At 32.6% G+C, this 21,728-nt stretch overlaps 4 protein-coding genes across 9 annotated transcripts; 3 read left to right on the top strand and 1 right to left on the bottom strand.

Annotated features, from left to right (window-relative positions):
• The first annotated feature begins 2,776 nt into the window (after positions 1-2,776).
• Positions 2,777-3,375, top strand: LOC123194662. The gene has a single exon (XM_044607997.1). It carries the CDS (start codon positions 2,793-2,795, stop codon positions 3,222-3,224), a length of 432 nt encoding a protein of 143 aa, XP_044463932.1. The 5' UTR covers positions 2,777-2,792; the 3' UTR covers positions 3,225-3,375.
• A 2,028-nt stretch (positions 3,376-5,403) lies between these two features.
• On the top strand, positions 5,404-8,773 carry LOC123206530 (pentatricopeptide repeat-containing protein At4g21190). 2 transcript variants are annotated; one of them, XM_044623767.1, is made up of 4 exons: positions 5,450-5,539; positions 5,770-5,852; positions 6,036-6,133; positions 7,516-8,773. In XM_044623767.1, exon 4 carries the CDS (start codon positions 7,575-7,577, stop codon positions 8,442-8,444), a length of 870 nt encoding a protein of 289 aa, XP_044479702.1. In that variant the 5' UTR covers positions 5,450-5,539; positions 5,770-5,852; positions 6,036-6,133; positions 7,516-7,574; the 3' UTR covers positions 8,445-8,773. The 2 variants fall into 2 exon arrangements, with proteins under 2 accessions (XP_044479760.1, XP_044479702.1); XM_044623825.1 differs by lacking the exon at positions 5,770-5,852 and having other exon boundaries at positions 5,404-5,539.
• A 627-nt stretch (positions 8,774-9,400) lies between these two features.
• LOC123209232 (heme-binding-like protein At3g10130, chloroplastic) lies at positions 9,401-13,702 on the bottom strand. 3 transcript variants are annotated; one of them, XM_044627112.1, is made up of 8 exons: positions 13,420-13,701; positions 13,244-13,330; positions 12,279-12,349; positions 11,998-12,099; positions 11,801-11,905; positions 10,870-11,005; positions 9,792-9,901; positions 9,401-9,711 (listed from the first exon to the last, which is right to left on the bottom strand). In XM_044627112.1, the coding sequence occupies exons 1-8, from the start codon at positions 13,619-13,621 to the stop codon at positions 9,637-9,639; spliced, it is 888 nt and encodes a 295-aa protein (XP_044483047.1). In that variant the 5' UTR covers positions 13,622-13,701; the 3' UTR covers positions 9,401-9,636. The 3 variants fall into 3 exon arrangements, with proteins under 3 accessions (XP_044483047.1, XP_044483053.1, XP_044483063.1); XM_044627118.1 differs by having other exon boundaries at positions 13,426-13,698; XM_044627128.1 differs by lacking the exon at positions 11,998-12,099 and having other exon boundaries at positions 13,420-13,702.
• Positions 13,703-14,052: 350 nt separating this feature from the next.
• Positions 14,053-20,232, top strand: LOC123209217 (uncharacterized protein At5g03900, chloroplastic). Of its 3 annotated transcripts, XR_006501002.1 has the most exons (15): positions 14,056-14,559; positions 14,995-15,102; positions 15,211-15,314; positions 15,452-15,532; positions 15,892-15,970; positions 16,061-16,126; positions 16,875-16,964; positions 18,057-18,122; positions 18,289-18,431; positions 18,511-18,597; positions 18,684-18,747; positions 18,848-18,991; positions 19,191-19,350; positions 19,703-19,812; positions 19,987-20,232. XR_006501002.1 is itself a non-coding variant. In XM_044627090.1 (14 exons), exons 1-13 carry the CDS (start codon positions 14,170-14,172, stop codon positions 19,332-19,334), a joined length of 1,566 nt encoding a protein of 521 aa, XP_044483025.1. In that variant the 5' UTR covers positions 14,056-14,169; the 3' UTR covers positions 19,335-19,350; positions 19,703-20,232. The 3 variants fall into 3 exon arrangements, 1 of the variants encoding a protein (XP_044483025.1); XM_044627090.1 differs by having other exon boundaries at positions 19,703-20,232; XR_006501003.1 differs by lacking the exons at positions 18,684-18,747; positions 19,703-19,812; positions 19,987-20,232 and having other exon boundaries at positions 14,053-14,559; positions 19,191-19,313.
• Positions 20,233-21,728: the final 1,496 nt, after the last annotated feature.

The following is a 21,728-nucleotide window of genomic DNA, read 5'->3' as shown; positions in this document are numbered from 1 at the left end:
CTCGGCTTGTCTCGTATCCAACCCTAATGGGGACTACACCGTATTCATCCTTTAACATCCATCTTTGTCTTTTTTGTTGAAAAATGAGGAGAAAGAAAGAGCAAAATGCAAGTAGAATGGCTTGGCCGAGCCGTGCAGGAATAGTCTATTGTTGAAGTTACTGCAAAACCTACTACAACTACAAGCATCCGGTGTTGGAGTCAACCATTTTCACTGAAATAATTGGTCAATCACTTGTTTCTTTTTTAAGTTTCAACTAAAACCTCAACTCTTTTCTATTTTAGTAATGGTGTCTGGTCACAACCCACTTCCTGTCTGAATGCATCGAAGCTGGCCCCTCATCCCACTCAAACTCACTCGGTTATGCTGACTTTCCTTTCTTCTGTTGCAAATCTAAGAGCGAGGCCGACGAAGATGCGTCAAAATTAGGGAGAAGAATTCAGAGAACAAGTATTCACGGAGAAAGGAAGCCTTGCCTTGTTGGTACCCGACTATTTTTCTAGTAGTGTACACAGTCTTGTTTAACAAACAATTAATTACTTGTATCTTGAATATAATTAAAATTAAATTTATTATTCGATAGCATTTAATAATAGATATTATAGAAAAAAAAATTAAAATACAAAAGGTTAGTTTCAGGATAGCAACGTATGAAGATAGCAGCCACCTATCAACTTTTTTTAATGGACCCAACTTTTTTTTTTTTTCTTATTATTCTATGTGTTAAACTTTTTGATTAGTCTATTGAAATGATTAAATTTATTTTTGTCTTACAAAATTATGTTTAAAGTCTAACACCTTTAAAAAAAATTAATGATGTAGATTTTTTTTAATTGAGAAAAGGGATTATAATTTTTTATGTGGAAGATTGTAACCACAAAAATATTAAAATAACCCTTTTCTCTTTAATTTTTTTTTCATAAAAATCACAAAACTCAATTTGAATAAACAAAACCTATCTATAATAAGTAAAATCCGGCCAAAACTTAAACCAATCCACAATTCACCAAATCCATATAACCTAACATTGAGTAAAAGGAAGTTGAACAAAATTTTGCTTCCATTTGCAGTATCACAAAGCTAGGATTTGACATCTCCATCAAATTAGGACTCATCTCTTCAATCTATCCCTTTCATTTCTTCAAAAGAGAGATTCCTAAGCCTTTAAATGACAATATTGTTGAACCTTTAAATGGTGATAAAATATGGCCATAGGCAAGCAAAAAAAGTTGTTTTAACCCCTAAGCCTATGAAACTACCCAATAAACCAAGAAAATATAAGAAAACAACTAAACGAGAAAAACACTTAAAAGATAGTTTGAATAATAAAATATATAAAATATCTAAAAGAGAGAGTTTAGATTTGAGATTTATTAATGTCATATTAAAATCAAATCTTTGACTTTATTTAGTACAATGACTCTAAACCTAGCTATTGAACCTAAAGTTTTACTTGTTCAATTAGTTGGGTTAGTTTCAAAGAAATAATCTAACTCGAATAAGTTCTTCATAATTTTTTTTTTGAAAAAAAAAAAGAGTACTAACAGAAAAATAACATCAAAGAGGTCGAGGGATGAGAGAATTATGACACACACTGTTTATAAACCAACTGGAAATAAAGCAAGAACATGTATAAAGGTGAATACAAAGAAGCCAAAACTGGAAGTCAAAACTGTATATTGATAACTCTAAATCTAGGGTATTTCAAATTGTTGATGTAATTTTTTTTCTCATAAAAATCAATCTCAATCTCAAGCGTCAGCAACTGACAATGTTCAAAGGGATACAAATCCAAGAAAAGATGATGTAGGAGGGAAACAAAAAGATTGATCAACTAATAAAAGGCAGAAGAAAACTCCATTGCTGGGTTATGGTCTCTACACCAATCCCAACATTTGTTTCTAACTTACATTAGCCATGAACAAAACAAAGTTACATGATTACATGGTAACAAAGTCGAACACGAAGCTCAACCAAGTCAAACAACAAGTATTATGATATAAATCTTAAAAGAACCGCATTTTAAAAGCTAGTTATTAAGATTATAGAATCCAAAATCATATAAACTATACATTAATAATTATATAAGTCTCATTCATTTTACTTGGAACCCTCTACATTGAGTAACGAGAGTTGAAAATGTTTTTTAATTTATGTTTTGATTAACCATGTTGAAGCCTTGTTCTTGTTCAATGAAGTTCCTTACTATTTATCTTTTGATTTTTTAATTGTGTTATATGAAAATGTTTACATTGATTTAGTTTGAATAGTGATCCATCCATTACAAGGAGATTTTGTATTAATGTTTTTTTTAACATTCTTTGAATTCGATAACTTTAAGTATTGTTATCTAAAAATATTTATAAAAGACCAAAAAAAAAAACATAATTATACCATCAAACGTATCAAATCTAATTCCATTGATTTGTGGAAGAATGGATTAAAAAGAATTATAAAAGAAGTGTATAATAATTTGATACAGTATACGATTTTGTGTTCAAATTGGTTTATAAGAATACGATAAATCCGTTACAAAAAATCAAATTTCATATGACTCGATCATTGAACTCGAATTTAACCCACTGAGTTTATGATATCATGAATGATGAATCGCCAACCGCACTTTACACTTTACCAAGTTGTCAAACACAATGTCAATGGGGTCCAAAGCAAGGTCGGGCCGGGGAAATTGTGTGATATTTGCCCAGGAAAAGGCCATCCATCCCCACAATACTTTCCTATAAATACTCCAACCATAACCATTCTTCTCTTATTCCAAATCCATTCAAGCAATGGGGAATTGCCTGGTTCGGCAAGAAAAGATGATTAAAGTGATGAAAACCGACGGAGGAGTTCTGCAGTATAAGGCTCCCATCAAAGTGAAGGACGTTTTGTCAGAATTTTCAGGGCATTCACTCTCCGATTCGCTTCCAGAAATCAGGAAACTCAGGCCGGAGGCGAAACTTCTTGGTGGAAATTTGTACTTTCTTGTACCGAAAGTCGAGAAAAAGAAGGTGAGGTTTTCGGATCAGAAGGCCGCCGGAGATGGACAAGAAACTTCCGGTAAATTGCGAATAAAGCTGGTTATCAGTAAACAAGAGCTGCAGGAGCTGCTGCAAAAGGAGGGAGTTTCAATTCAGGAGATGATTTCTCAGAGTAAAAATGAAGTTCAATACAGCAAAGTGTGGAAGCCTGAGCTTGAAAGCATACCTGAAGTAGACTAGTAATTAGAAAAATCATATTATACATATAAAAACAAAATAGTTAGCCATAAACATAGTTTTGTCGATCAGCTTGTAACAAGATCTTTTTATTTTTCTGACTGTAAAAATCTGCAACCAAAAAATATGAAGAACTGTTGGGCTGTTGGATGTCTCTGAAAATCTGCAAATTGTTATGCATATTATTATTAATTGTTGCAACGGGATAAGAAGGAAGCGGAAACTGATCAGCTCAAACAAGCACAAAAATTAGTGCAAGTATTAGAAGAATTTTTCATATAATATAATTGAATCTCCAATGATAATTTCTCCTAGAATGAAGCAGCAACAGAGAAATGTATAATTAATTTTACTGCTAGTGGAGGTGGTGATGGGCGGACTTTAGTGGTTAAAGCATAATGGCAGTGGTGGTGCTGTAGATTATCAGCAAGCACTAAATATGTGATGAGATAAGGAGTAGGTCAAGTTGGATGTCATTAAACTTTCACAAATATAATAGATTAATCACGTATATCATAAAATATGTATAATTTTTTATTTATACCGTATAACATAGATACACGTACCCAGGATAAAACCGTAGCTATTGATTGATTCATTTTGGCTTGGGCGTCACGCTGAATCATAGCCATTAAGTAGCACAAAGTTTGTGGGTATGCTATTGGATATAATTATCGCCATTAATTCTCTAATTTCTCTGCTTATTGGCGGGATGGATTTGAAATCTTTCTATTTTGTTTGATTTTATTTTATAAAAGAATAAGAATTGTATGTAAAACTCCCCACTACTTCACATGAAGTGGGCTGACTAAAGTCTTTCAATGTAGAAATATTTTAGTCTTTCAATGGATTTTATTTTATTTTTTCGAATAGACTTAATTTTCAAAATTTTTTACTAAAGATAAATTTTTTTAAAAATGTTGACGTAATTAATTTTTTGTGGTCCTATACATTATTTTATACGAAAATAAGGATAATTTTCATTTAATCTTTTTCTTATATTTAATAAAATTATGTATATTTATTTTTGAATATATAAATATATATATATATATATATATATATATATATATATATATAAATTATGATTAAATGAATTCAAATTAATGATAAAACAATATTAATCATATAATAATATGTATAAATATATACATATTTATATATTTAAGATGATTATATATAGTATTACTCTTTTTTATTTAATGTTTGGTTACGAGAATTTGATGATTTAAGTGTGGATGAATTTTAATTTTGACCGGGTTTTGCTTATTTTAGGTTGATTGTGCTTATTTCAAATAAATTTACGGAGGAAATATATTTGGGAAAATGAGTTAATTGGGAATTTTATTCGATGGCAATTTTCCACATTAGTCCTAAAATTCTGCGCGTCAACCCTTTAATTGTGCATATCAGCTAAGAAATATATTAGACAAAAATCCATACCATTAATTTTTAGTATCGTTAGAGATTATACATGTTTTCATGCAATAAAATATAAGTCTGATAAATAAAAAAACGTGCTCTTATTTTCATGAATAGTATTATTATATGGGTAAATATTATTTTACTTTTAATTTAAAATTATTTAATTATATAATAATATATATTATATATATGTTAATTTACATATTTAAAATAAATATATATAATTTTATTATATTTTATAATCCGTACTACTAGATTTTTATTTGGAATTTTGATTAAAATAGTTACTATATCTGCTTTTATACATATATACTCATTTTTTTTTTATTATATAAATATTGTTGCTTTTATTTTTTCTTATATATAAATATAATCACTTTAAAATTAATTTTATTTTTAAAAGAAGCAGATTATAGGATTTGGGGTTAGTTTGATGGGTTGGCAGGATAGGTTTGTTAGCCGGTCAAACACCTGATCAACTGATTTTTAAAAATAAATTGATTGATTAATCAATTTTTTAAAAATAAATTGATTAATTGGATGTTTCAATGGCTGACCAATCATCTGGTCAATCCAAATCCTATAATATTCTTTTGTTAAAGATAAAATCAACTTAAAAAATGATTATATTTTTATAATAAAAAAAGTTTATATACATATAAATGTAAGGTAAACAAAAAATTTATTTTAATCAGTATTCCTTCTCATTCGGTTTGGTTACTTTGGTCTGGGCTTGGGTACAGCCCGAATATTTCTAATTTTGTCATTTTGTAAGGTTATTTTTGTCTTTTCATCATTTTATGATGTCAGCATAGGGTTTTCTCTAACTTCTGACACCAGTGGCTACGGAGGACGACATAATTTTTCCCCCGGTTTTCAATTTGGGGAATCAGGTAAGGCTTCTACTCATTCTTCTCGGTGATGAACATGATATCAGTCAATTTTTTTCTTTAGTAGATGGTTTGCTTCAAGTTGGTAACCTTGGTTCCGAAAGAAATAATTTATTTTGTTTCAATCGTATAATTCCCATTGAATTGATTACTTCATTAACTTCTGTAAAATGATGAAAGTGAAAATTTTGATTCTGCATTAATGAGTGAAACACAATCCAATGTCTTGGTAGTGGCACAGTTCATTGGATTGGATGATAATGGAGAGAAGGCAAGGTGCAAAGAATTTTAAAGATCAACGACAGGTTTACATGAGGTTGAGTATTGTACAACGCTTGAGCATATTTCCCTTTTGTCTAACTTACCAAAAAAAATTTGTTGAAAACTGAAAAAATGTAGTTTGTCTTGAAATATTACTGTGAGTGATGTGACCGAATCCATTGTTTCTAAATGTGATTTTGATGCAAGCCTTTTTTTTTTTTTTAAATTTCTTGTGCAGTCACAGTGCAGTTAATTTGTGAAGTCAGTGCGGCCAAAATTGGCTTCAGATTACTTGCTTAGTGGCGGGGGAGCGTTTTGTTTTAGCTGATTTATGAGGTTTTCACTTTTTATTATCTATTTTCTGTTTAAATTGGCAGTCAGCTAACCAGTGCATAGATAATTTTGAATATGTTATCTTAGTAGTTTTGCGATATAAAGGTTCAAGTTAATGTTGAGTTTGCGTGCCTTTGAGTGATTAACTTTCTGATTTTTGGATGGCCTGGTTTGAATCAATGGTATAGGTAGGAACTAGTATAGATGAACGCTTATTTGGGTCAGCATTTTTTGCCCTATAGATCAAGTTGAAATAAGAATCATACGGAGCTTTTGAAATCCAATTGAACTAGAATGAAAGTCATCAGTTCTTAAGAGAAATGAAGAAGCTCGGTTGAGGGTGGAAAATAAATGCAATTGATTGAAATTATTAGAGAATCTGCTTTTCTAGCTAGAAATCTAATGTAGAAACTCTCGTTCTTTCTTTCTGTAAAAAAATTTTGGTTTTTGAATAGAGAATGTGTTTTTAGTTGTAAGATTCATTATGAGTAAGTGCATTTTCTTTTTCTCTTCTTTATTTTTTAGTAATGAAACTGTTTTCTATCACTCATTTCTTTTTACCGCCCCTACTTCAAACTTCATATCACTATTTACCAGTGACCATACCCACAAGCTAGAGCCTCCACACCTACCTCAACTGCCCACTTCAAAATTCTGACATGGTACCAACACTCAAAATTGTAAACTAATGTTTTTTCTACTTTCTAAAAAAATTCCATGTCTCTCTAGTCCTTAAAGTTCTCTAGGTCTCATATCAATCTAAAACCCATTGACAAAAGTACACAATCTTGATTTGATTGCATAAATGAGTATCCAAATTCAATTGTACAAATAACCATCAATAACATAATCTCTAAATTATCTCATGTGCTGTTATTTTCATGAGGCAGACGCTTCTGATGTGTGAATGAATATGGAGTTGATTAAGAAACAAAGTACAGGAGTTTTGAAATAGGATTCGTGGGTTTTGTTTGAGAAACAAAGTAGATGAGATTTTGATATAAATTATTGGGCTAGATTATGGCTTTATTAGTGTATTGAATGTGGTTGATTAATTTTTTGTTTATCTTCAAAATAATTGGAAATTGTGAGGGTGTAAGAAAGCTGGAAAATGGTTGAGAATTGAAATCACGGATACAAATGCTGTTCTCATTTTTTTTTTTAATAATCACAATATTACTTGAGTAATGGTAGCATTTTATGCATTCTCAATTATATAATTTTGTTGAGTGGAAAACAGTTTAGGCCATCATTTATTGCTGTGTGTCAATTGTGGACTAATTGATGAGTTTTAACTGGTCAATTGAAACTATTTTTTCCAAATGTTCTCAAAAGTTTAGTTTTCTCATCAAAACATTAATTTTCTTTCTTGCTCTTTGTGTCAGACTTTGGACTTTTACATAAGTGCTGGGCAACTGTTTTTCACTTTGAAGGAGCGATTGCAATGCTGGGAGTTACGTCAATGTCTTACCTTGTTGGCCAATTGACTCGGTTTGGCACGAGGGTCCAAACCAAAAGTTCTAGTTGCTATGTAATGAAACAAATTCAAATATCTAGCCAAAACATTGCAAAAGGTATGTCATCATTTGAGGGTGAACCCAAGAATGAAATAATGGAAAGGTATCCAGAGCAAAAAGCTGAAAGTTTAAGGAAACATCGAATTGGAGAGAATGTTTCAAGAAAGGATAAGATCAATTTTCTTGTAAGCACACTTCTTGATCTCAAGGATAGTAAAGAAGCTGTCTACGGTTGTCTTGATGCTTGGGTTGCATGGGAACAAAACTTTCCTATTGCTTCACTTAAGAAGGCTTTGTTTGATCTTGAGAAGGAACAACAGTGGCATAAAGTTGTTCAGGTTATTAAATGGATATTAAGCAAGGGCCAGGGATCTACAATGGGAACATATGTACAACTGGTGCGAGCTTTAGATAAGGACCGTCGAGCAGAAGAAGCACACAAGTTTTGGATGAAAAAAATTGGTAGTGATCTGCATTCCGTGCCTTGGCAATTATGCAATAGCATGATCTGTATATATTACCGAAACAATATGCCGGAGAGGCTCATAAAGCTTTTCAAAGGCCTTGAAGCATTTGATCGTAAGCCTCCTGAGAAATCAATTGTGCAAAAAGTGGCAGATGCCTATGAGATATTAGGCTTACCAGAAGAAAAAGAGAGGGTACTAGAGAAGTACAAAGACCTCTTCACCAAGACAGAGAAAGAGGGTCGGAAATCTAAGGCGGCATCTAAGAAAAAAACAAAATCAAAGCATCAGAAAGACACTAGTGTTACAGAAGCTGTAGATGACATCCAATAAGGTCAATATTAGTGCGAAATCATTTCCTCTGTTATTAGAATCTTGGGAAATTCCGCCTTCATTATATGAATCCTGGGTCAATTGTTGCCGCATCCAAATCTTTCAGGTTATATGTTATTTAATCTCAAATGATGTAATGGTTTGGTAGATTGAAAATATAAGACAACATAAGGGAAAGGATGTTATTTATTGCCATTTACCGGGATAATGCTAATTCTAGCCAAGAATTGGTCTTCCTTGAGAGTGTCATTTTTGCAATTTACAGTTTTCTGTCTTTCTCTTAATTGGGTTTGTATTAAAATTTAAAGAATGAAGCTGAATGTTTCTAATGCTTGTTCTGAAGTAGACATAGAATGTGATTAAAAGATTCTTGGCCATTTTTTAATGAGAGCAAATTTCCTTTATATAAAAGCATTATTACATGTTCATTAAAATATCAATCTAATTGTATGGAATGATCTTTCGTTTCTCTTCATATTGCTACTACAATTTGCAGCTCATTGGTATTTCGGGTGTTGGAAGCTTTTTTTTTCGCAATTTACAATTGTCTTCAATACGTTATGAGAATAGTTGGCTTGTAAAATGAAGTTATGGGAATAAGAATTGCAACAAAAAAGTTTTCATTTTTACTTGTGCCTACAAAAAATTTCAGGAGATAAATATAACTTTAAGAAGTCTTCCCAAATGATTAAAACTCCTTATAAAAGCATTAGAATCCAATATTTAGGGGAATGCAATACTTTTGGACAACGAATTTTTTTTTTTTTAATTTCAAGAAACCCCAAATTCAGTGATTGATCTCATATCTAAAGTTTGACTTAAACTTATGTTTTTTTAAATATGAAGCCTTTTTTTTTGCTGTTCAAGCTATCCCTTGAGGGGTTTTTTGACAATGAATTTGATTGAAAAAAAATAAAAAATCCTCTGCAGATGCATATGTTAGTATCCCATATAAATGCTGGAATATCATGTAGACACATTCATCCACTGTAAGCAACTTTTGTCAGGCCTATAGATAATTCAACTAAAGAACCTATCAAAATAATTACAGGCACATATAGATTTTACATTTCTAAAATATATTTGATTGGGCTGATATTAAACAAGATGCTTTATCTTTCTTTGCAGAAGAAAAGGTATAAATTTACTATACAGTATAACTCTAGCGTCCACCTTTCTGAAAACTATTGTGTTATTCTTCCCTTCTTTCTACTTCCAGCGCTATCTCATTGCGACGTTGAAATGGAAGTGTAAATGGTGGATTATACTGCATCCGCGTTTAAGAAAGTTAGTCCAGAAAAGGTATTGCATGACCCTGTCAAAAAAAAGTCAAAATAAAGATATTACCTGAGCAACTTCAACTGAAGCACCCTCCTTTACTTGATACTTTCTGTCATCTTTCAAAGCAATTCGTAATTTTGATTCCCGTCGTTGAACTTCTTCATCAGTAACAAAACCTGATTCAAGTAAACAACTAACAAGATCATTAATCATATAATGTCAGCCATAGAGAACTAAAGAGATATTAGAGTACAATGCACTCTAGCTTTAATTTATTCCTCAATGAAAAAGAAGATAGATATCAATGAAGCATAGCATAGAGAGATCCTGACATTCTAGGAAACAGTGACCTGGATCCTAGTGTGTAGCTAGCTGGGCCGCCGAAGGGGACAAGCAATTCACATAACAATGCAAGCAAAATAGCAGCTGGTAAGGTGGATTTGATGGAGTTAGAACCAATGGTGTAATTCACGTCGTACAAAAAATTTTCATAGGCAGATCTTAATTGCAGAGAGTCTTGGGAAAACAAGAGCTCTTAACTGTAGATGTTTAGTGAGTAGTTATGTCAATTTGTCTTTCTTGGTTTCTTAAACCAAATAAAGTTTTTCAATCTTTAATAGTATTGGAGCAATGATTGCTGCTGAAATAAATTGACTGAAACCAGTAATCTTAATCAATCAAATTCTACCATTGCACAGAGCTTCTCCTTGAAAACTGGAATTCAAAATAAATTTAGCATTGTGACCACACCACTCCTATCAAACTTAATGGATTAAATTTATTTGATATTGAAATCACAAGTTATCACTTCAATCAAAGCAAAACATTTAGAAGGAACCATTGGTGCAACTAAAAGGGCATCCAACCTAACTCTTGTTAGAAGAGAGAGCGCTGAGGGTGCAACAGCTACTGTAAATCACGAGGCAGAACCAAACACTTTTAGGGAGGTTACTGTCAACCATGCTAGAAGGCATACATAGGTATTGTAATAAGGGCCTGACTTGAGATTTGGACAGCATAGAAGAAATAACTCTGCTCATTCTAACGCCTAAATGCTGCAGCTTAAAATGCAACTTTGGAACATAAGACTAAAAGGGACAAAATATCACCATCTTTACCACAGGCAAAGTTATGAACAACAAACCTGAGAAGGCAACCACAGCAACAACTTTCTTCGGCACCTCTCTGATCTTTATAGACGGATCTTTAGGTAATGGCAAGTTGGAACCATACTTCGAAGGCATGACAAAAGACATCTGCCACTTAGTCTCATCTGTCAACTGAATAAATATTAAACATAAATTAGAATATGATTAAAAAAAAGTTTCTCAGCAGAAGATAAATTCATAAATCCAATAATTTGACCCCCAAAAATTCTTTTATATCAAAAGATTTGTATATGGAATACAATTATACAAAATATGGGGGAAAAAATTCCAAAACAAAGTTCAAATTACAGCAACCCCTTGAGATATGCTAAAAGTAAAATCAAATTATAAAGTAAAAACATCTTCAAAATGTCCAGAAAATAGCATATTTGATCAAATTAAGTCTTCTTTACTGCATCATCTAAGATAAATCAGAAAGGCAACACATATACAGCAGAAGTATATTTCAGAAGTCAAGTTTTGATGATAAAAGAAAATTCATGGTAAATTAGAAAACAAGGAAAGGAATAAAAAAGGTTCAAGTATAAATCAACAAACCAAATATTTTAAAACCCAAATAATCCTTGATGTCAAAAGATTTATTAATGAAACATAAGCAAAATGACGAAAAAATATATAACAACTATAAATTAAACATCAAACATTCTTGAAGTCAGCAAGACATAGATTTGTATATGTAAAAATTAGTGAAATGTGCAAAAAAATATATTGCAAACTAATGTTTGAATCACAATAGCCTTAGTTGACATCAACAAAAAATAAACAAACCAAAATATTCCTATTACATCTCAAATAGAAATCAGATGACAAAACAAAATTATGCTACAAGTATAATTCAAGAGTCAAAACTTTATGAAATAGAAAAAAATGAATTATTAGTGTAAAAAATTAATGCAGAGAACTAACCCTCTTTGTTATCACAGGTGTTGTCATTTCCATTTTCTCACCATCAGACTGAGTCTTACGTGTAAAAACAGGTGTGGTCATCTCCATTTTCTCATTTATTGTATTCTAAACACAGTGCAAAAGGGGGCACAGTTCACAATAGCAAATTTACAGAGACACAAAGAGGTATAGTTCATAAGTAAAACAACCAGAACTACCTTACCAAACAGGTACTCAGCCAGCACATTAAATGATTGAGATGCACTGTTGAAATCAAATCCAGTTTTCCCAGGCATCATTGTTTCAGCTATAAAGTATGACTATTTACACAATCACAGCCAATCAATTTACACTTTACATGAACATAAAAACAATGAAAACATAATGCCACAAGAACAATAAAAGATTAGGAATTGAGATTATAAATATGCCTAAAATTCTTGAAAGGAAGGATAAAAAGGGAGATTGACTGAACAATCAATCAACTACAAATATATACCTCAACTTCTCTTATCTCATACTGCTCTGTTCTCCTCAAAACCTTAAACTTCACTGTCTCAAGATCTGGAACTGCAAAAAACCCAGTAACATATAACTAAATTGATATAAAAGTCACTCTGAATATTTCAGCTCCACATAAAATAAACAAGCCATAACTTTAAATAAAGGGACTTGTTATGCAAATATAACTACTTTAGGACTCCGGTAAAGAAATAACCAACTTATATAATTCCTACATATTTAATATACCATTTACTTCTCATTTTCATTTCTTTTCCTTTTTGCTAAGATTAAAAGAGAATTGTATTAAGACTATAGAACATACCAAAAAATAGACAATCTAAGTGCAAAGAGTAGGTGCAGCTTTCCGTATAGACCTAAGATAGGTCATTCACCATACAAAAAGTATAAAATCAGATAAGAACCCTCAAGAGCCCTCAATCAGAATAATGAAAAAATTGAAGCTTCCCAGCTAGGGTGAATGAAGAAAAAAGATGCTTCCTGAAACTCGTGGGAAGTAGAAGCCAAATCTTCAATCTATCCCACAACATGGAGACCCCTTCTCAGCTAACGTCTGAAAAAATTCTATTATTTCTTTCAATCCAAAGAACCCAAAATATAGCCATCGCACCACAATCCACAGAACCCTAGCATTCTAAATCCCTTTTAAAGCTACATGCCTTTCACCAATAGACATGAAGAAGGAACAACCCAGGAAAGGTTGTATTCCTTGGCAAGAAATTTTATAAAATAACTTATAATCTTGAAGTACCGAAAAACCTAAATGACCCTCCGTGCTACTGTGAGCCTTGTTAATTGGCGCCGTATAACAATTCGATTAATGCTTAAAGAAAATTCAGTCAAATTTCTACACAAAGATTGAAAAATTGTCTTGTAATCTAAGGAATTTAGAATTCAGAAAATTTTGTAATTAAATAAGGTTTGAGAAATATGAAGTTGCACCTGCCATGAGGGCTTCCTCCAAATTCCGGCTATCAAATCTCTTGGGGAAAACATATTTCGCAGTCTCAGTACCCAAGTCCGCTAGAACTGCAAGGCAAAATAATCAGTACATAAGAATAAGAAAGTAAGAAATTAAGGGAACAGAAAGAAATAAAAGTAAACGAGTGAAAGATAACATGTACGTCGCTGAGAGACAGAGGAAGTTTGGGAAGCAAGAGCCAAGACAAGAGAGAGTCGAGCTTCAAAAGGAGACATGGGTTTTCTTTCACCACCACTGGAGATGGCATTGGTGACTGTCAAGGATGATTTCTTGAGGGGTTTTGTTAAGGTTTCGGGAGGAGAGTTGTGTGTGATAAGTGAAGGTTTTGAGAGCAGCATTTTTGGATTCGGCTTTAGTTTCTTTCTGGGTTTGAAGTTCTGTTGGCGATTATTATGTTTAGAATTTTCCCGGCAATATAATTTCCAATATTTTAACGAGATATTATTATTTCAGCGGACTCTTTTTTTTTAATAAATTAAACGAAAGAAACCAAAATTATTTTATTCGGCAATTAGCCCCTAAAATTCAACAATATTTTTAATCCTTCCAAATTTCGAGATATTAAAAAATTAACAAAACTTGAGGGGCTCCATAAAAAATAACCAGTAACTTCAATTTTATACTAAAATAAATTAAACTAGACTCTGAGTCCAATAATTAATCTTTAACTCATAATCTTAGCCCAAACCCTAAATCCAGACATTAAAAATCTGGTTTTGCTTGATACGGTGTCGTTGTGGTTCTATTAAAGGCTTAGGGTAAAACAGTAATTTCAGTAACATCATCCTCTCTTTCGCTTGGCCAAGCTTAAGCTTTAGAATCTTTGGCACCAAATGATCTTTGAATACAAGAACATTTTCATCGTCCAAATTTCTCAAAAATCAAGATGGCATCAATCTCGACATGTTTCTCTCTTACCGCAAAATCTCGCCTTTTTCTCTATATTTCAAAACCTACCTTTAATTTAAAGCCTCCTGATTCTTTTCTCAGAACCCAAACACTTGTTTTCCCTAGAATTTATTGGAAAAACCCAAACTATAGGGTTTTAGTTCCCGTTGTTAGAGCGAGCCTTGATATGAGCGCTGGATTGAGACCTGGAAGTGTTGTAGAGAGTGATAAGCTGCCGTCTGATGTTAGAAAGCGAGCCATGGACGCCGTTGATGCCTGTGGAAGAAGAGTCACTATTGGTGACGTGGCCAGTAAAGCTGGGCTTACTTTGAGTCAAGCTCAAAAGGCTCTCCAAGCTCTTGCCGCTGATACTGATGGTTTCCTGGAGGTAATTTCAAGTCATAGTACGAATTTATTATGTAATTGTTTAAATTTTGGTCAACTGTAACTTTAATTTTGAAAATATGGGTAGTATTATTTAAGTGTAAAAAATTGCTTAGTAATGAAGAACAATGTATAAATGTCTTGATTAAAATGAGTAGTTAAAAGTAGTGAATTGGGTGTGTTTTTAGAAGTTATAAAAACATTTTGATAAATTTTATGAAATTTGGGGGAAGTCTATTAAAAGTTTAGATTAGATTACGGTCATTCTTGTCATGACTGAAAAAAGTTTTGCTAAATATTTTTGTTACTTATGACCAATTTTCATGTTTTAGCAATTCTTTTGCTTTTATAGATTTTGAAATAAAACTTGTATAGTTATTATTATTATTTTTTTATGCTTGATTCATGAGCCTTTTTTTTTTCAAGATGGTTTTAACAGGTCTCAGATGAAGGTGATGTCTTGTATGTTTTTCCAAAGGATTATCGTGCAAAACTTGCTGCGAAGTCATTTAGGATAAAAGTAGAACCTTTGGTTGAAAAGGCAAAGGTATTAGTTTTTATCACATAATGTGATGAGATTCTGTTTCAAAGAGAAGAAATGAATGTCTTATAATTTATATTGGGGTCATAATCTAATAATTTTGTTTTTTTTCAGGCTGGGGCTGAGTATTTAATAAGGGTTTCTTTTGGTACAGCTCTTATAGCTTCAATTGTTATTGTTTATACTACAATAATTGCTGCTCTTCTTTCAAGTCGGAGGTATCTTTTGAAATTGGCTCTTTAAATGTTATTATTCATTGACCATATGCTCTTGTTAATTGGGTGTGTTTTTTTATGTTTTATTTTATTTTTATGTTGTCTCAGCTAGACATTGATGGTGAAATTCTTGATTACAGTGATGAAGACAATCGTGGAAGGCGAAGCAGATCATATGGTACTGGATTCACGTTTTACGTCAATCCATTCGACATGTTTTGGTAAACTTTCTGGTCATTCATAATTCTTAACATTGTTTTCAAACCATAAAAAGGTTGATAATATACATGGTTTGACTGTTCTAATCATGATATTGAAAACACATTATCTTGGTAAGTTATGGCTGCTGTTTTTGTTGGCTTTAGTTTTATGTTTGATAAGGGACACAGCAGTAATTGCCACCCTAATTAATTTTATACTCTAAAAATGTTTTTTTTTTTAATTTTTTTGAGTTTTTATACTTCAGCCTTTGTGCTTACCGGCTCTCATTGATGATGATCTTTTCTAAAGAGCCCTGTATTTTCATGTGGTCGCAAACATTTCATAACTTTTTGTTGTTTCCCTTCTAATTTCGTATAAGGTACTGGGATCCATATTACTATAGGAGGCGACGAGTACGTGCAGATGATGACGACAACAAAATGAACTTTGTTGAATCTGTATGTATAAAATTGAATTATGCCTGATGTTTTTTCTGATTGCTTCCCTTTTTTGAAAGAAATTTGACCTAATTAGTGACGTTCTTTCAGATTTTCTCATTTGTATTTGGAGATGGTGATCCTAATCAAGGAATTGAAGAAGAAAGGTGGAAGTTGGTAATATTTCAGCATTGAATTCAGTGGTCCGTTGCTTGTAATGTATATATTGTGATTCATTGGTTGTGCTATTTTTACTTTTGTTTGCTATTAGCTTGCCCCTTGTTAAAGTAACATTGTTTAATCTGACATTTTGTAACCTTCATTCTCTTACAAGCTATTTGTAGAAACCCTTTATATTTTTCAATTGCAACATATTAATGATTTTTCATTTCATATGCCTTGAATTGTATTGAAAACAAGCAAATGTTCTGATATGTTGCAACATATTAATATGGATACCGTGTGTCAAGTGCTTTTGAATAATATAGTAATTTGCACCTTCATGATGTAGTTGAAGGATCTACTTCAGTTGTTATTTTGAAGGGTTTCAATCTATCAATTAAAGGGATCTACTTCAGTGTCACCTCTTCTGATGCAGAAACCAATTAAATGGTAGTTGTTTTTAGGTGCTAAACTGGATCGACCTATCACTTAATATTCTTGGCCCTAATTGAATGGTAGACGTCAAAGAATAATAGTGATTTTACCTGTTTGCCTTTGGAAGGCATTTCTCATTTGAGAGTGGTTATAATGATAATGCTTAATGCATAAAACGGAAATTGCAATGTTTTTTTTTTTTTTTTGGTTTTAATTTGGCTTTGTTAGATCTAATAACACAATTTATTGATTCTTTTATATTTTTTGAATGAGTTAATGTGTGAAGGAATTTTAACAATTTAGCGAATTGCATAAAATTCATGTGCAGATTGGACAGTATATAGCATCTAGTGGTGGTGTTGTTACAGCTGAAGAACTTGCTCCGTATCTTGATGTACAGAGTGCCGGGAGCATCATGGTATGATCAGATTACATCAAATGTAGCTTTCCAATAGAGAGAATTTTGTTGTTATAGCTTGTTATGGTTAGCCAATTCGTTATGTTGCTCTTAAATTGGGAATAGTTATATGTTTGTATAATCTTTAATATGATTTTTGGTGAGAACTAGACATTTAATGTCTATTGATTAACCCCCAAAATTGAATCTTTTTTTTTAATGTTAGTTTCATAGCATGTTGTCTCGCAGTTTTCGTTGTAAATTTTTTCTTTGTTTTATAAACCACCTATCCTTAGATAGAATGGTTACTTTTTAATTGATTGAATATAATACGAACCTTAAGAGAACTACACCTCAAAAACTAGCTATTGAGATGGGTAAGTCCTAGGTCATATAAACCTCACATTAGTTGTTTATACTTTCTAATGTGGGATCTAAGTCTTATACCTTGTATTTGGATTTATAACATGCCACAAAGCTCTGCAGCCCTGGCGTCCACGCGGGCTGGTTGTGCGCTAGCTCCCTGTTAGCCCCAGACGAACACTATAATGCCGATGTCACTACCCGCTTCGCATGATTGCAACTGGAAGATGTGGGGATGACTCTGATACCAAATGATACAAACCTTAAGAAAGTCACATCTCAAAAACTAACTATTGAGATGAGAGAACCCACACTATTTGCGCATACTTTCTAATGTGGGATCTAAGTCTCATATCTTATACTTGGGATCCTAACAAAATATAAGTTTATTTCATTTAATTGACACTTGAAATTTGAATATACAATTCTACAACTGGTCCATTTGGAATGCTACAAATGAGTTTGTGTTTGAAAGCTTTGATTTTTTCTTTTTAGGGTTTTCCCTATCGCAGTATAAAGGTATTTTCTTTCTCTTTTGGAGTCTAGTCTTCAATTTTTCAGGTTTTGTCCAGAATGTTATTTGTTTTTGTTCCCTGCAGTTATATATTATGAATTGTGTCTGTCAATTAGCCAGACAAACTTAAATTTAGCATTGAAATTTACTAGCTCATTCAGTTTTAACACTTCATCATACTGTTTTCATTTATATTATTCTTGAGTTTTTTTGACCTTGTTTGTTATTGGTTTTAGAGCGATGAATCATACATATTACCTGTTCTTCTGCGATTTGATGGTCAGCCTGAAATAGATGAAGAGGTGTGTCAGACTATACAATTCTAGAGAGATCTTTTCTTCCTTTAGATATGTATATAGCAAGAAATGGTGAAAAGATGGTGCAGAATCCTCCCTTGCATGAGAGTTGCTTTCTTGATACGGAAAGGATTTTGCCTTTGTTAATTTGTGTGATCTTCTTGCTGTGTAGGGAAATATTTTGTATCGTTTTCCGTCCTTACAGCGCACAGCTTCTACTCAAAGAAGTGGAAGAAAGGAGTATGTGGGGAGAAGATGGACTGATTGGGTTGGAGGGGCTCAGAAGGTTTTCAGAGAGAAAAAATGGGAATTCAGGTTCTTCGCTTGCTTGTTTTTGCAATTGATTGATTGATTGTAATCAAGTTCATGACATGGGCAATTTCTTACATTGCAGTAAAACTAATGCATCAGAGAGAGCAATGGTTATTGGTCTGGGTGGGGTGAATTTGTTTGGGGTTATTATTCTTGGAGCAATGTTAAAGTAAGTTTCTCTTGATACCAATAACTTTTGTTGGTACTTTTCTTAATCCTCTTGCTGTAATGATGTTCTTTAATCATTTTATGAAGGGATACTGCTATTACTCCTAGTGGATTTATTCCATTCGTCAGGAGCATATTTCCTTTGCTTCAGGTTTGATGCAGTGTCTCATTGTAAAAGGAATTTGTTTTAAACTCTTTTCCCTCTTACAGTTGAGGTGATATTATTTCTAAAACAGCTGAGGTTATTGTAGATATATGCTGGTTCTTTCTTTGTTATTCCTCTGGTCCGGTGGTTCCTCAACCTCAAGAAGAATGCTGAGATAGAAAAGAGAAACCTTGCTAGGGAGCGGTATGCTAAAGCGCTTGAATTGCCAGATGTTTCTCTGAGGCGCAAGGTAGGCACATCATGTTCTTTTAAATGTCTTTAATTTGTTGTGTACTTGTGTGAATAGTGCCAAATTATGCTTTTGTACTTGACTGTATTCTTCTACTAACGTCAAACTGTAAAACTAAGTTTGTTGTGTAAGAAAAAATGAGATGACATAAGCCCATATACTATTAGTTAACTTGTTTTCCTTAATGCAATCTGTTCAGCTCCTTAATGCCCGGGATATGGCCCAGAAAACAATCATTGGACAGGATCGTATTGTCTATAGTACCGAGAGGGATTTCGTTGAGCAAGACTATGAGGCAAAAGAATGGGACAGGAGATTCCGAGAAATTGAAAAGGCAGATTGAGAAGTGGCTATAGTTGGTAAGTTTAGGCTTATTTTCTCCACTCAATTTGTAGAAACATGGAGAGAGATTTGTCAAAAAATTCTGCTGATAATTGTTGAAAATCTGTTATACAAGTTCAAGTACTTTTGATTATCATGATTTTATTTCCATAATTCTTGCTTCTGAGTTTTGTAAGGGGTCTCCTCACTTCCTAGACTAGTCATTTTGCTTGTTATCACCTGTTAAATACTTCATTCATGGTAATGTGCTTGGAAAACTGCGAGATAAATGAGTTAATGGTTGGGTAACAGTCTTCCAAAGATCTAGGTTTGCAAAGATGCTTTTGCACATTCAGTAAACTAATTTTTGTGGTGTATTTTTAATTTCAGGGACTTAACTTTGCTAAATCCTCACCTGAGAACACAAGACTGTCATTGCTTTCAGCATCTGGTGCATATTTGAGTGAATATTTACAGAATACAGTAGCACAGAAGCAACGGTAATTTGTGTTGTATATTTGATTGATATCTCAAAAAAATTCTACTGCTTCAAATAGTTTCAAGTGCCAAATAGTTTGGTCATATTTATTGCTAGGTAATGTCTCAATATCTGCCCACAGGAAATCTATTGAGGGTATATTGTTTCTTTAATCTGTTTTTGATCATTGTAACAGGATGGGTCCTGATCCTGTATTGACTAGATCTTGTGGACAGATTAGGGATGATTAGTTTAGATGTGAAAATTAGAGTTGCAGATGGACACTTTCAGCTTATAATTCGACACTTATATTTTTATGATATCACCTCTCCCTTTTATCTGAACTGGTCGAGAGAGATGAACTGAGCTTGTAATGTGCTGTACCATAACTCCAGGTTAATAATTTTGAAAATTGAATGTAGGAAGGGCTCTTATTATTGAAGTTGTTGATTGGTAGGTTCATAATGGTGAATGGATTCAAAAGAGAAGATGAGAGATGTGAGGATAGTCTTTATCTTTGTCTCCTTGAAAAGAACAAAACACTGCATATTATTACAACTTAAAATTTAGTAATCCAAAATTGCTATATTCAAGACATAAAGCAGATTATTACATAATGTAGGATCATTGCATTTTGAAATTATTTGTGGTTTCATCATAATACTTATATTATTATATACTAAATGATATTAGTGAATAAAGTTCAAGTAATTCAATACATATTATCATATTGGATGTAAAAAAGATGATAAAGATTTATAATTTTATTTGTAGATAATAGTGATGTTGTCATATGAAAAAGCTGTGAGTATGAAAACTAAATATGAAATAATTGATTATTCATTTTGATATGTGGCAATCTACCCTATGTATCCAAGTGGTACAGAGAACTTTGAACCTTGGTAAGGCTAAAACGTAGTAGACGGAAATGTAGCTAATAGAATTAGTTTATAGAGTTACAAGTTCAAAAAACAAAAACAAAATACAAAAAACAAAAAACAAAAAAAAACCATGAAATCAGGAAGCATGATTCTCTCTAACATGCCCCTACAAGACGGAGGATTCACTGTAGACAACCGATTATGATGAGTCTTTGAGAATGGTTTTGTAAGAAGACCAACAAATTGGTCATGAGTGTAAACATAATACCCTTGAAGAATATCAAATGCAATCTTCTCCCTCACAAGACAAAAATTAATCATGATGTGTTCATTCGGGGTGAAAGATTGATTTTGTGCACAAGTTGCACTTAGATTGTCACAATAGATAGTGTTACCCATAAGAGTTCAACAATGATTGTAGAAATATAACCCATAGAAGTCCCTCATCTTGGAAACACCGGGTCTCACAGGTCATACGCCATCACACTTCGACATCTCCTCTAAGCAAGAAATTGACATACCAAACTCTATCTTAATTGGTCATTTGAAACAATCCCATGGCATCCTCCAATGTCTCTCCAACCACTCTTTGATTGCTACCGGTCATGATGCTGAGGACTGAGGATGTTGAGCTCGAGGAGGTCTATGAGGAGCACATGATGTAGATTTTGGATAGACGGGTTAAGAAGCCCAAGAACAAGCAAATTCCTAGTCAAAGTTTTGTGGAAGAACCATCGTGTTGAGCAGAGCATGTGAGAAAAGTTTGCAAAACAGTTCAAGCGAATTTTGAAAATGAAATTCTATTAAGTGGGGTGTGGGGAATAATACAACACCCACAAGTATACTATGTTCATCTTTTCTCTCGGTTTCATATTTTATGTACTTATATTTAAAAGCTTGTACAACCATACATTACAAGAGTATATGTCTGTACATCATTTTATATATGACACATGAAATTGGCTAAATGTTGAAGGAGGAAGGATCATACATGTTGGACATGAATGCCTGTACACCCAAAAATGAGGAATAATATTAATATCGCGATGTACACCTG

Source organism: Mangifera indica, chromosome 1, assembly GCF_011075055.1.
Source record: "Mangifera indica cultivar Alphonso chromosome 1, CATAS_Mindica_2.1, whole genome shotgun sequence".
NCBI lineage: Eukaryota > Viridiplantae > Streptophyta > Magnoliopsida > Sapindales > Anacardiaceae > Mangifera > Mangifera indica.
This window is presented reverse-complemented; position numbering and strand designations above follow the sequence as displayed.